The sequence below is a fragment of the Myodes glareolus genome, chromosome 16 (genome assembly GCF_982192425.1).
Source record: "Myodes glareolus chromosome 16, mMyoGla1.1, whole genome shotgun sequence".
NCBI classification, from domain to species: Eukaryota; Metazoa; Chordata; class Mammalia; order Rodentia; family Cricetidae; genus Myodes; species Myodes glareolus.
Window position 1 is genome coordinate 72968868 of NC_142041.1, and position 14789 is coordinate 72983656.

The 14789-nt window shown below is 35.6% G+C and overlaps 1 protein-coding gene across 6 annotated transcripts in view; it reads left to right on the forward strand.

Moving 5' to 3' along the window:
* The window catches only part of Ralyl (RALY RNA binding protein like), a 758034-nt gene extending 749862 nt beyond the window's left edge, over positions 1–8172 (forward strand). For all 6 annotated transcript variants that reach the window (XM_048420264.3, XM_048420263.3, XM_048420267.3 and 3 more), the window contains one exon: positions 7238–8172. In XM_048420264.3, coding sequence (XP_048276221.1) covers positions 7238–7260 — 23 coding nt within the window. In that variant the 3' untranslated portion in view covers positions 7261–8172. The remainder of the gene's footprint in view (positions 1–7237) is intronic.
* The last annotated feature ends 6617 nt before the right edge of the window (positions 8173–14789 follow it).

Consider the following 14789-nt stretch of genomic DNA (forward strand, 5'->3'; position numbering starts at 1 on the left):
CAAATACTCAACCATAACATTCTCCTGTGATATTTCATTCTTGCTGCAAATTCAAAAGCAAGTTAATTTAAAAGAGCCAACCAACCATGTACCAATTTGTCAGATATTTAAAAATCATTTCTGAAAAATCTTTCTTATAATAAGTGGATTTTATTCAGAGATATCACGGTAGTATAAACTAACACAGAGTGGCATAAAATACAGAAGGTTTGATTTTATTTTTTCTGTCATATTGATAGCTAAATCTGCCTGGTCTCTGGCCTGAGCATTCTCTTCCCATTGGTAAAATTTAGACACTAGGGTTAGACATTTTTATTGGAGAACATGGATTTAAAACAGATTTGGCTGACGTTGAATATACTTGGGTTGCCAATGCATCTATCTTTAGTAGCATGCCTATCAGAGGCCAGGTTTATGTCTAATAGTAAGATATATTTTTGGACAGTTGTTTGAAGGACACAACTAAACTTTCCTCCAAGACTCTGGATTTTCTAATTGACATACCTTTCATTTGCCTGATTTAATAATCGTTGGTTATATTTTAGTCATGTCTCAAATTCCTATAATCCTACTGCCTCTCTTGATAAATTTCATAGCATACCCTTGTGGACAGTGTTGATAAGGTACTTATTACTGTTATGTATGTGTCAATATTATATAATTTTTCTTATTTTTTGCCGTTAAGGATACTGCAAAGACAATATGAAATATCTGATTGTTACACATCTCAATTTAGAAAGATAAACATTTCTCATAAATGATAATTCATAAACTGTATTTTAAAGTTTTTTTGGTAAAACTTTATGTAAGTTGTAGTTTTTCCATATTTTACTGTATCTCTTCATTTTAACAAACGTGAATACATGGGGCTTAAAAGTAAACAAACTTGGTTTGTGGTTCATGCGGTCTTCCTGATCTTAGTAAAACAGAAGAAGTGTAATCCAGTCCTGTTAGAGTGATTTCCTGTGTCGTTTTCAGAAATAAAAGCAAATGAGAGTTGGAAAAAAAATAACATTTATCATCAAGCGAATTTGTTTTAAAAGCATCCAAGCTTCCATACAGCAAAAAGATAAATTACCCACTATTCAAGAGAGCATAATTAGTTTCACATTATGCTAAACAGACCAATTTCAGAAATGACCATTTACCTGAAGGAATAGAAGGTATCTAGAAAGTTACAGCCTATTCCTTTCTCTCCAGAAAATTAGAAATCAACAGGAAGCCTTTCTCACTCTTGGTTTTCTATAAAATCTTTGAGAATAATTTTTCCATTATTTAATGAAAAAAATATATTCAAGTCATGTTTCCATATATCTAATAATAGCACAACAGAAAGTAAAGTTAATAAAGATTTTATTTTATAATCATCATAGACTTTATACATTTCTGGAAATATTTCAATATATTATATTCAAGACCTCTTTTCCTCTTTTCTTCATCAGAAGTCATCATTTTACAAGATCATTTATAATTAAGAAACAAAGGAGAAAATAAAAAAGGTATGAAAAGCATAAGAGAGAATGAACAGAAGTCTATAACCTGGTATTTTCCTTTCTAATAAAGTGAATAATTACCAGATGTGCAGGACAGTATGCAAATATTCTAAATCAAAGTGATATCTCAGAATTTAATATGAAGAAGTACAGTGAATGGAAACTTTACAAAAATAGCTACAACATTAATTACAGCATTTTCCATCTATGATAAAAATAATTAAGACTCTGTGACAAGAGGGTAATTGCAGGCATTTCAGCTGTTCTAGGTCCCTCCTGCATGCAGCTTTTACCAACCAGCTTGTAATACTACAGTGCTTGATTTTCACATGACAGCATTCATCTGGTATTGCTTAAGATATTTTTCCCACAACAGAAATTTCTCATTTTGGTATTTACTTACAGATTATGTACAAAACTTCCTTTACTCCACACTAACAATAGTATATAATTTTGAAGCATGAGTTTAAAATATTGTGGTTTTATACCAGAATTGATTTCTCCTATACGCATGAGCACATCCTAGAATTAGATGAACAAAATTGAATAATGTTTTAAGTTTTAAATACACGTTTAAGATGCATATGTTATAGATTGAGTAACTAGAAATAAGATGAGATAATTAAATATATAACAAAATATATTTGTGTCATATTCCTGGATTGTTGTTTTCTTCAGATGCAAGTATTATTAACACTTGTTTAATTTCAGTTACATAAGATATACTATAGTTGAAAATCAAAATTGAAATACATTTATTTTAAGAGAATACATATAAATACATCAAGATCCACAAAGCACTTGTAAAAGTCTTTGAATAGTAATTTGGCACCCAAACCTTGTAAATGTAATTTGTAATTTAATATATTTGGTTTCTTTTTTACTTTTACTTTATTTGTCTGTTTCATCAAACAGTCTGTTTTTATTAAATGAAAAAGTTCCTAATTCCTAATACATTAAATATTTTAGTATGTCCTAGCTTCTTTAGACTTTCAATATAATAGCCATAGTAAGAATTCAGTATAAAGAAAAAAAACCCCATAAAACAACAATAACAATAAAATAACTTTGAAGCCTTTTGACTCAATCAGGTTTTCAAAGAACATTCTAAATAAAAATTCACCAGACCATTACTGTAATGGATTTGCTGTGGTTCCCGAGAGCAGAGAGGGCAGCGGGTTCCAAAAGCAGCCAATACTGTGCAGGGACTGGGCACACCTCGCAGCAGGTCTCCAAAGGTGACTGGTTCCCTGGGCGTCCCTGGCAGGTAGCTATATGGGCAGCAGGAGAGCAAGGAGCAGACAGATAGGCACACCATGCAGATGGGTTTTCTGCAAGCTTTCAGGATCCTGAAAGCAGCGCACAAGACCACGCGGCAGTTCTCCATGTGACTCTGGCCGGTGGTAGAGAGAGATGGCTAAATATACCATACAGAGTAAAGTTAGACATTTATTAGATAGATTATGGAGGAGAAATAAAAAGTGGAGAAGGGGGGAGAGAGAGAGAGAAAGATGAATAGAGGGAGAGATGCTGCCTCTCCAAGAGAGGGGACCGGATGAGAGAAAGTGGGGATCTGAGGCTGCAAGCAGGAAGGGAGTGGGCATGGCCTGTCTCTTAAAGAGAAAGAACAATCATTACATTCCCAGCTCTTTTTTATAATAAAAAGTGGGAGATTAGGCACCAAAAGTTGAAGGAATTGGGGTGGTGGATTCTCAAGACTGCTTCCTACTTATTTGTGGACATCATCTTTGGGGGGTGGGGGAACCTGAGAAGGATGGGTACTGGCCACATCCTGGCATAGCTGATCTCTTTGCTCCTGTCTGGTGTTTGTGGTATGGAAATGCCTGGTGTCTCTTATACCTGGTTAAGGTATTGACAGAGCAGAGAACAAAGTTAAATTAAGGAAAAAAAATTAGGGTCAGGGAATTTAGGGGGATGTATCTGAACTGTTTAAGACGGATTCTTTAATTTGGCTCCCTGGAACTCACAAGAATTTTTTGGGTTTGTGAAAACAGAAGTTTTGGACACACATTGTTTAATGATTGTGACATATTTTGTACAATGTAAAGTAGTTTAAGAGTATAAAAAACATCATGAGAGAGAAATTTGATTTGAAATTGATTGGGTGAGGTTGTTTTTTTTAAAAAAAACTGACAAAACCTCTCAGCTATCAAACTGTATCAGAGATCTTTGAGAAGGATAAAATTTTACTTGGGTTACTAATTAAAAAATGACAGAGAACTTACCTGGTTGGCACCCAGAGCTACTCTTTAGGGTCCTCCATGGTCGCTGACGGTCACATTTGCCTGTTGCTGTTTAATGGAGGGCCTGCCAGGCTCCAGAAGTTCCTGTGGGCTGAGAAATCTGTAGAAAGACATGCTTGCCTTGACCTGAGCAGCTAGGCTGTTGATTCCAGAGATTCTGTTCATGTCAGGAGATCTTTAGTTTAGATGAAAAGCAGTTTTGCCCCATGCAGATGGACATTGTTGTGTGTCCATTTGTCTTCTGTCTTCTTTGAAGGAAGTGAGTGTTGCTGCTAGGAGCCAACCTGTCTCTTTTTGTTATGAAAGGTTTTTAATAATTAAATATTTAAATATCACATTTCCAAGATCTCTGAGAAGTTGAGGGCTGTTTATTAGGTATAACTACAGTATAGAATCTGCCTGGAAGGTTGGATCTGAGCTTGACTGTACTGGCTCTTAACTGGTAAGATTTACACTCATAAAAAGGCAGAAAGAAGAAAAAACTACTTGCAATATTAGGTTAATGGCAGAACTGACAATAGTAAAGAACTGCTTAATGTATTTTAAATGAAGGTTGATTTAAAAATAAGGTATTTTGTGAGAGACTTAAAAGTACATACCAGTTTAAAATATGAGACTTATTGTTTTTATTGTCTGAAATGAGATGAAATAAACAATCATAGCATTTAATAATAAACATAGGTGTATTTAAGTTACATGTATGAACATACACACATAGAGTGAACAGGAATTGGGAAAGAGGGTGCTCTTGGTAGGCCCTACCAAAGGCATGCAACTGCACAAAACATACATGCAACAGAGTCAATAAGAGTAATTTAGTGAAAACGGGGGGACAAGGCAGTATATACTTTAATAAAGATGAAAGAACCTGGTCACCTGACCTGGCTAGGCGGTAAGGTCATCCATGTAATAGAGTTAACACTGAAGAACCGGGCAAGGAATATCTCAGTAAAGATGATGGAACCTTGTCACCTGATCTGGTTCTCAGACAAGATGGTGGCAAAGTCACCTGACCCCAAATCAAAATGGCTGCAAACACATGTTGTATGAAAAAGTTACAATTTTTGAGCTATAAGGATTTTAAGCTTAATAAGAGGGACCTAGAGGTGTGATCTGCCCTGTGGCTGAGTCCCTATGCCACAAGTCACAGAGGGGAACAAAAGGCTGGAACAGAAAAAACTGCACCATGCCACCGCTGGAATTGAAAAAAGCTGGGGGACAGACATGGATGGTTGCTACACACAGCTGAAATTGTGAAAACCTGCAAAACACCACTAGGCCCACTGTGAGATGTCTTTCGACTGTGGCGGGGTGTGAATCAGCACGAACACCACAGGAACCCATGGCCCGGGCGTCCCCTGACCCTGGGTGGGGTGCTAATGCTTGGCTGAATCTTGTCGGTGTGACTGAGAAGACAGAGAGGCCAGAGGCCACTCTGAGCAGCCTTTTACAGCAAGGAATAAAAAGAAAAGAGAAGAAGTTAAAAAAAAAAAAAAAAGATAAAGAATCTGAGGGACCTGGCAGCTAGTTATATGGGCGGCGGGTGGGCAAGTGGCAGACAGTTAGGCACACCATGCAGATGGGTTTGCTTCAAGTTGCAGGGGTTCCAAAAGCAGCCAGTTCCAAGCAGGAATGGTGCACAAGACCATGCAGCAGATCTCCATGTGACTGCCGCTGGCAGGTGAGAGAGACCAAAAAACGTACCATACAGAGTAAAGTTAGACATTTATTAGGTGGATTACGGAGGGGAAAGAAAAAGGGGAGGGGGGAGGGGGGGAGAGAGGCAGCCTCTCCGAGAGAGGGGACAGGAAGAGAGAAAGTAGGGCTCTGAGGCTGCAAGCAGGAAGGGAATGGGCATGGCTTGTCCTTTAGAGATACAGAACAATCATTACAATTACACTGTATTAAGTATTTACGCAAAATGACTTTGACAACATTTTTCTTAATATAAAATTATTAGCAGTATCATTTATGGTCTAATAAACATTTTATATGTAATTGAAGATTTTGTAAAATTAAAAGTATACATTTACTAAGAAAAATGGCCTCTCACAGTGCTGGCATTACTTTCCTTGTGGTGTTCATTAGCATAAAGGATTAGCAGGATGGCAAAGAGAAATTGCTACCTAGGTACACTGAGTTTAGTTTAAAGACGACTGTGTGCAAGACAAATCGGCCTCTGAACACATCCAGAGCAGTTACTATCACCTAAGTGCCAAATTTAGTTTTGTCCTTGTTGTTGACACATATATAATTTTTCCATCAAAAACCTTTGAAGATATTGGGAGAATAGCAGGTCTAATTTTTTTGTTGTTGTTGTTTTATTTGGTTCCTTTGTTTTGAAAAAAAAATTGTAAAATCGATGCAATTTATGATTATTTTGAAATTAGTATTTAATAAATGAAGGAACCTTTGGAACACCTCAGCACTTAACAATAATAAATTTGTATTGAATAATTAACCACAATTATAAAATTACATAAAATTAAGCATAATTACATATTAGGCATTTCAATTCAGTTATTAATACAAAGATTTTAAATTAAAATTAGGTGATCTGTTTAATCTTAAAACAATACCCTACTGTTAAAGTTTATACACTGTTAAGCTTCAGTTAAGTCCTCCTAATTAACTACAGTGAAATATTTTTTAAGTATAAAATAAAACAGAGTCCAGATATATCTTCAGAATGAGTCACTAACTAATGCATTGTGTCTATAAATTTTATAATACTTTTTTCCAATTGTGCTATTTCTGAAGTTCCACACAATTTATTTTTGATGAAGTTAATCACACTGATTATATATTAATAGTATCACAATACACTAATCTTTGAATCTCTATATTACAAAGGACAATTCAGTCTCACACACTGACATGGATTTCATGAAATGTGCATTTATATGTGTGGGGCCAATAAAGGCTTTTAGATCTCTTCTAATAAATGTTTCTTGATTACTGTATTTCTTATTATTTATATCTTTGATGCTTCTGTGAATGGGTTCATACTCACCAGTATATGGGCAGCACAGAGTAGATGTGAGAGGATCTGCACAAAAGAAGGGAAGGAAGGGAGGAAGGAAGGAAGAAAGGAAAAAAGAAAGAAAGGAAGGAAGGAAGGAAGGAAGGAAGGAAGAAAGAAAGAAAGAAAGAAAGAAAGAAAGAAAGAAAGAAAGAAAGAAAGACAGAAAGAAAGAAAGGAAGAAAGGAACACAGGCAGTCAGAAAAGCAGTATGGAGGTCCTTCTTGGAGGAGTGACAGGAGGAGCAGGGGTTGATATGATCAAACTACATTGTAATAAGGAATACAGTTCTGAAAGAATCAACAAAAATATTATTTTAATACGTATATAATCTAAAGTCATAGTTACTGCTTTAGTTTTCTCTTTATCTACTCCTCAGATATAACTTGTATACCCACATCTTAAAAACAACAAACCACAAATCTCTGCCTTTTTCAAGTAATTATTTTTCTTTTCAGTTTCTACAGATAAAGTGATCTGAAGTTGTATACAATATTGTAAAAGAAGAAAAGGAGGCTGTGACATGTGCAGAAATGTCAAAGGTGATTTCATCCTGAACAGCAGCACCTCCAATTCAGTTTATATAAAGCCCCAGTCATATGGACCATATTGTTCACTTTCAGACATACCATTTCTTGTGTGTGAAAAGCTGTAAAACTGTCATTTTATGGTTTACATTGTAAATGTATTTTCCCTCTTTATAATTACATTTTGTGAGTGTTAAAGTGTGAAGGACATTAATGAATGGTGAGAGAGACACAGTATACAAATGTATATTTGTAAAAGCTATTTTTATGATTAGCATGTGTCATTGTTGATCACATAGTCACATAATATTGTAATTCTACATTTAAAGCTTGTTTCCAGCAATGTCATATGGAGAATATACATTGTATGCTAGTTTCTATAATTTATTTTCTATTTATAGTTTAAGGTACTTTAGACTATGAGGAGAACTATTTGAAAAAGCTATATTTCTGCCCTTTATAAGCACCATTTTATTAATAAAGAATGCAGTTATTTCAGAAGTGATGCAACCGTTTAAGGACATTGGTTTGACCTGTGAGCATGCTTGGCACTAGTGAGCTGAAATGATCCAATCATCTATTACTTGAGACTGACTGTGAAATTCTGCGGACAGTTTTCAGTATTTGGATAGATGAGAAGTAGTAGGAAAAGATTGTCTTGTCCTGGGATCCCAAAATTTCAGTTAGTGCACACACCCCTTCATCTCATCCCCTAGTCCTCAGAATCCTCTATTCCCAAGAATTGTATTTTCCAAATTCTCTTGGCTTTTGTCTTGTGCAGTTGAAAAGGGAGAGACCATCCCTACAGAATGTAGGCACATTCAGCACATAATTTCTTAATAAATACTGGTTCTTTTAAAAACAAATTGGCATATCCTTTGTCTTTTTGTGTCACTTTATTAATATTCAGTGTGAACAGTTTGTATCTCTACAATGGGACAAAACAAGTCAAAAATAAAAGCAATCCAACCACACTTAAATATGTTTTGTGTCTGTTTAATATACTCCCTATGGCATGCCTGTGTTTGAAAATACATTTACTTGATGTACAAAAGAAACTTAGATGATCCTCAATTCTTTACAAGAGTCACCATTCAAATTACATTTCAAGAATGTGTATTGCTCTTCTGAGTACTGAAAGATAAGGTTATAAAGTAATCCACCTCATCACAGGGTCTTGCTTTTCAAATAGGCCATACATCTGAAGAGAAATTAGTTTTCCACTACAACTGCTTCATCACATTAAACTATCTTTTTTATCCACAGAAACTGAGAGGAATCAGAATCACCCCAATATGTTTTCTCTAATTTCTGTTCTTATGTCTTCAAGATAGTTTATTTTATAGTTATTCTTTATGTTCTAAATGTAATCAAATGAAAAATAATACAATTGCATAAATAGACTCAAATTCTGTGAGGCAAATTATGATTAGAATTTATTATTAAGAAAGCAAAGTACATTAGTTTTCTTGCCATTTGTCTGTGTGCTTGTACATGTGTGTGCTGTTACTCTTTTCTGGTTTCTTTGTTCAGCAAAATGTTGACATTCAAACTTAATGCCTCATGCATAAAAGTCAAGCATTCTACCCCTAGCTATGACAAATAATGCTGCTATGAACATAGCTGAGCACATGTCCTTGTGGCACAATTGAGCATCCTTGAGATATATACCCAAAAGTGGTATTACTTGGTCTTGAGGAAGGTTATTTCCTAGGTTTTTATTTTTTTATATTTTAAGTCATCAGAGAGAACAATTCTGTTCCTGAATCTCCAGCTGACTTCAACAGAATAGTATCAATATTTTATATTGACAACTCTAAGAGCAGATAGATGGCATAGTGGGGAAATATTCATAGATGTCTGCTGTTGTGTTCCCCTTGGAGGTGGTTTTCTGGGACTATCACAGGAGACTGAATGAACCATACAAAGTCAGGGAAGCAAGTCAGTTTTCACCACAATGTGTTTCTCTCCCACCATATGAGATTTGAAAGTGTCACAAAATGTTCCCTCTGAGGTTGAAAAAGCCCTAGGTATTATTTTGGTGAAGAAGAAACAGCAGAAACTTATTCTTTTTAAATATTTAAGTGAAACATGCACCAATCTGTCTAGAGATGCTTTCTTGGGAATCTGTATGATTGATTGTCCCCCAGTATGATATTTGAAACCTAGCATTATCATGAATAATGGAAAACATGATATTTTTCCTAATAATCATCAAATATTATAAAAAATTAGCAATTAAAATGAGAATAATTTCCCCATAGAACTGTGTGAATATCTATCAGCCTTTCTCTTTAGTCCTTACCTCTATCAGAATAAAGACTTTATTTTGATGATGGATACTTACAAGCTGTCTTAATTGGGGTTTCATTGCACTTTTGATATAGCATGACCATGGACACTCTTATAAAGGAAAAGCTTTTAATTGGAGCGACTCACATATTCAGAGATTTAGTTCATTATCATGATGACATGACATGGTGACATGCAGGTAGGCATGGTAACAAAAGGTAGGTGGATGTTTTATATCTCGACTTGTAGGCAACAGGAAATGGTCTGTGTCACTGGGCAGTATCTTGAACACATACAAGACTTAAAATCCTGCCTCCACAGTGACACACTTCTTCCAACAAGGCCAAACCTCCTAATAGTGCTACTCCCTTTGCGGGTCATTTTCTTTCAAACTATTACATTCCACTATCAAGTTCCCAAAGGCTTATGGTCATATCATAATTCAAAAATTCATTCAGTTCAACTTTAAAAGTTCTTATAGTCTTATAATTAAGTCTCAAACTTATTTAAAATCTAAAAGTTTCATGTATTTTAAGAGAGTCATATAAACTCCTAACTGTAATCGCCTGTAAAATAAAAATGAAAAGCAGATCACATACTTTCAACATAATGTATAGGATATCCATTATCATTCCAAAACACAGGGAAGGGAGCATAATGAGGAAATATTGATTAAATCAAGATAAAAAACCAGCTGGGCAGACACTGAACTCTGCATCTCCATGTTTTACGGCAAAATGTTCTTTAATTTCCAACTTATTTCACCACTGTTGACTGTAACATATTTCGTTCTCTTGGGCTGTTTCCACTCCATTTTAGAAGCTTTCCTCAGCAGGTATCAATGGATCGGAATCTCCAACATCTTAGGTTATCCAAAGGAACCTAAGTCTCAATTTGACAGTGGCCTCTCTAGGCCTCCACAAGCCCCCACTCAAGGACTTTTCTTAGACATAAAGAAAAATTCCATGTACCTGCACCCTTTTTTAAAATACCTAACTCAAGAGTCACCTGACAAAGCTACCAAGTTCTGCTGTATACTGGGCCTATGATGGAGGAGGGTTATCTGTCTATTGTGTTATTTTCATTGGTCAATAAAGAGACTGCCTTGGCCCCTTGATAGGACAGAAAATTAGGTAGGCGGAGTAAACAGAACAGAATGCTGGGAAGAGGGCTATGAGGCAGACGCCATGGAGCCAGCCACCAGGTCAGACATGCTGAATCTTTCCCCGTAAGCCACCACCTCGTGGTGCTATACAGATTATTAGAAATGGGTTAATCAAGATGTGAGAGTTAGCCAGTAACTAATTCTCTAGAGATAATGGGCCAGGCAGTATTTAAATGAATACAACTTATGTGTTATTATTTCTGGGACTAAGCTAGCCATGCAGGAGCCAGGTGAGGCGAAAAGCAGGCCTGCCCGCAGCCCCTTACTACAGGCCTAGGATATGGACAAGTACATCTTCACCAACTTTATGTTTTCTTTTACTGACTAAACTACATAGAACAGACTGGTCTCAGAGACCCACTAGCCTTTACCTTCTTAGTACTGGAATTAAAGGCATGTACTACCAGACCCAACTCTAAGCCTTCCTTTAATTCCTTTTTACAAGTTGGAAATGTAGTTGGGTAGGATCTTTCTCTGGACTCATGACTTCCTTTATTCCATTTCTTAACCAGTTCATTTCTTTGAATACAGAACTTAACTCCATTCCACTTTCTGGTGTTCCATTTCTTCACAAATGTTTTTCTTTGCTCAGCTTGCCCCTTTTCCTTATATATCTTCATTACACTAGTAACCATACAACAAAGTCTATGATAGACTGTTTTGAGATTTCCTTTGCTGAGGGAATTAATGCAAAACCACAGCTTAAATCAAGTCTGCCCATATTTAGGGATAATTCTATTAAAAATTGTCCATGAATGACATTTACTTCACAAAAGGAGAATGTAGGTGAATGCAAATAAAGCAGTCCCAAACCATGTCAAATATAATAAAGTGTTGAGTATATAAAGTGTTCTTTATTTAGGGGGACTCAGAGATCACAGTCCTCTGCATGAATGAGAACAGGAACAAAATCCAAAAGCCAGGAGAGATAGGAGAGAGAGAGAGAGAGAGAGAGAGAGAGAGAGAGAGAGAGAGAGAAGAAGAAGAAGAAGAAGAAGAAGAAGAAGAAGAAGAAGAAGAAGAAGAAGAAGAAGAAGAAGAAGAAGAAGAAGAAGAAGAAGAAGAAGCAGCAGCAGCTTGGTACTATAGGTCATGCCCAACCTGATCCAGCATCTCAAAGGCAATGGCTGAAGGTGGTTAACCATCACCTCCACCTTTAGTCTAAATAAGAGAGTTCCAAACCAAATACCAATCAATATACACTAAGAGCAGATATCAGGTATAAAAATTTGAATTACAACTAGCAAAAACAATATTAATAATAATTAACATATGTTGATTATTTCGAAAATTAATTTAACATAAAGATTCTGTGTCTTATTGGTAATGTTGAAGCAACCAAATTTGGCTAAGACCTAGAGTAACTTACAGGCCATTTTTAGAGGCAGCAAAAATTTTAAAATCATCTTACCCCATTTTGGCAAACATTGTCATTTTTTTTCTTGTATCCTTCTTGTCCAGTCCAGAGACCATGCATTTTATAAATGGTCGAGGCATAGGCAAAGTTCAGCTTTGCCTAGATAAAAACAAGCTCCAAGTAGAGTACCTTTGTTGCTCAATATTCTCTCAGGAATAGATCAGTGCTGCCAGGAGCAATTGGGTCTCATGTCAACAGAACCTGAACTTATGTATATGCCATATTCTACAGGTTTTTAAAAGTGGTTGAAGATTACCTCTCTGTGCAGAAGGCAATCTCTATGCTTCTAAAGAACTTGATTAATCTAACTATGACAATTGTCGATGACTATTGACCTATAATACTTAATACTTGTATAAGACTTCATATTAGAATATTAAATAATCTTTAAACAACTGTGCAGCAAATGAGGACAATGACCTCAAAATGCAAACAGTATAGAAGTATCTTGATTAAAGATATAAATGAATAGTGTAATATAATAAATATATTCTAAAATTGTATCAATATACAAAAAGTCTTAAAGAGAGGTAGAAATGTGCATGCATACAATATGACAAAATAACTTTGCAAAGGTGTACAAATATGGTAACCAGAAATAGAAAATTTTATATAATAAATATAATGTGAATTTGTATTAATATACAAGAATCTATTCCAATACAAATTGTCTATAAGTAATAGCTCACAAATATTCACTTTATTTCATACTGTTATTATTAGTGAGCAATTATAATTAGTGAGTAAGCTCACACTAATCCAGCTATTCTTCATTCATTTTTTTTAAAGAGAGATCCCTGAGCCTACAATACTTTCACCCTAACCCCCAACATTATACCTGTTATAATCAACCCCTCACCTTGAGGGAAAGCTTTTGTTGGGAGAAGGGCCATCATAGAGAGAGAAAAAAAAACAGCAGGCTTATGAGTGTGCATATTTTTGGTACCAATAGCCATGCCCAACCTGGTCCAGCATCTACAAGACCATTGGCTGAAGGAGATTCTCCAACAGAGGATTGCATGGTATATGAGACTATTGCTTCAGTGAATCTTATTAAATCTAACATTATCTTAAAAATCCAATCAGCTCTTAAAGAGGTTATGCCATTTGGAAACTGACATAAGGTTACTGGATATGTTAAATTTGGTTATTTGAAATGCTTAGGCTGTTCCTCTCTATTCTTACAATGCAACATTGAAATTCATCCTCTATTAAATACCTCTCCTTGGATTTGAATACCTCAATGATCTGTTCTTTTTAAGTTTTTCTAAAAATTGAATCTAAGCACTCAGATTAACCAACATTTTTAGTGATAAAACTAAAATGATGATGCTGATCATAGTCACAATTGACATTACACAAATCCCATCCAATTTTCTACCCTCTCATTTAATCATTCTGTTTTCAAACTGTACAGTGTGTAACAGTTCAGAGACCCAAATCCCTACATTGTAATGATATTGTCCATTTTCAATGTGCGAGAAATTATCTCTTTACTAATTCCTCATTTTAAGAATTCATACTTGTCTTACCAAATCTGCTGGCACTGTTGATGAGGATGTGAGACTTATTTTTGTTGTATTGAACAGTAAAAGCCTAAATGTATTTCAAGGCAGCTTCCTAGTTTTACAGAAACCACAGAAGGTGGTTCAGGGAGAGACCACGAGGAGAGAAAAAAAAATCCTAACCACTATAGCAGTGTCTCTGGTCATGTGGAGCTTTGACTTATGCTGGTGACTATAAAGTCACAGGCAAAAGACATTTCCCTGAATTTGTACCCCTCCCCAAATGTTTGGCACCAAACAAAACACAAATAATAAAAATCCAGAGAGAAATACTGGAATTCAATCTAAATATCAGAAAAACAAAGCAGCCTGCCACTAGAGAGACCCTTTACCCCTATCAAATCTTCAGATTGAATGGTGGAGATCCATTTTCCATGAAACCTCAGACTACATACTCCAATAAGTTCCTGTTTCTTCCTCTTTATATTCCTCTCAGCTCAGTCACATTATTCCTGTCTCCACTTCCCTAGTTCTCGAATTAAAGATGTCTGACTTCCAAATACTGGGACTAAAGGTTTGAGTCACCACAACCTGGATCTGTTTCTGTATCAGTCTTGTGTAGCCCAGGGTAGACTTAAATTCACAAGAATCTATGTGCTTCTGTCTTCCTAGTCCTGGGACTAAAATTCTACCATTCCCTGGCCTATAGTGGCTTAGTTTTGCATTCTGATTTTCAGGCAAGATTTATTAAAATAAAATTAAAAATAAAATATCATCACACTAGACTGTTCCGATTAACTCTTGTTATCATCTATATAATAGCATTTCTCAAAAACTCTTCTGGTTAAAATAATTCTTTCCAGAACAATGAGGCAACTATGTGATACTTCTTGACCTACTGTGACGCAATCAGGCCAGCAGTATGGCTGACATACAAAGAGAACATGTAGCACTTATGCTCTCAGGGTCATGCCCATAATCATGAAGTAAATTCTCCCATAGGTCTTTGCCAAGTTGGTAAGAGTCTCCAAGGTCTTGAGACTAGGAGATCATTTTGTGCTATCCTCAGGCATTGTCACCTGAAGAGGTCACATGACTCCTGTC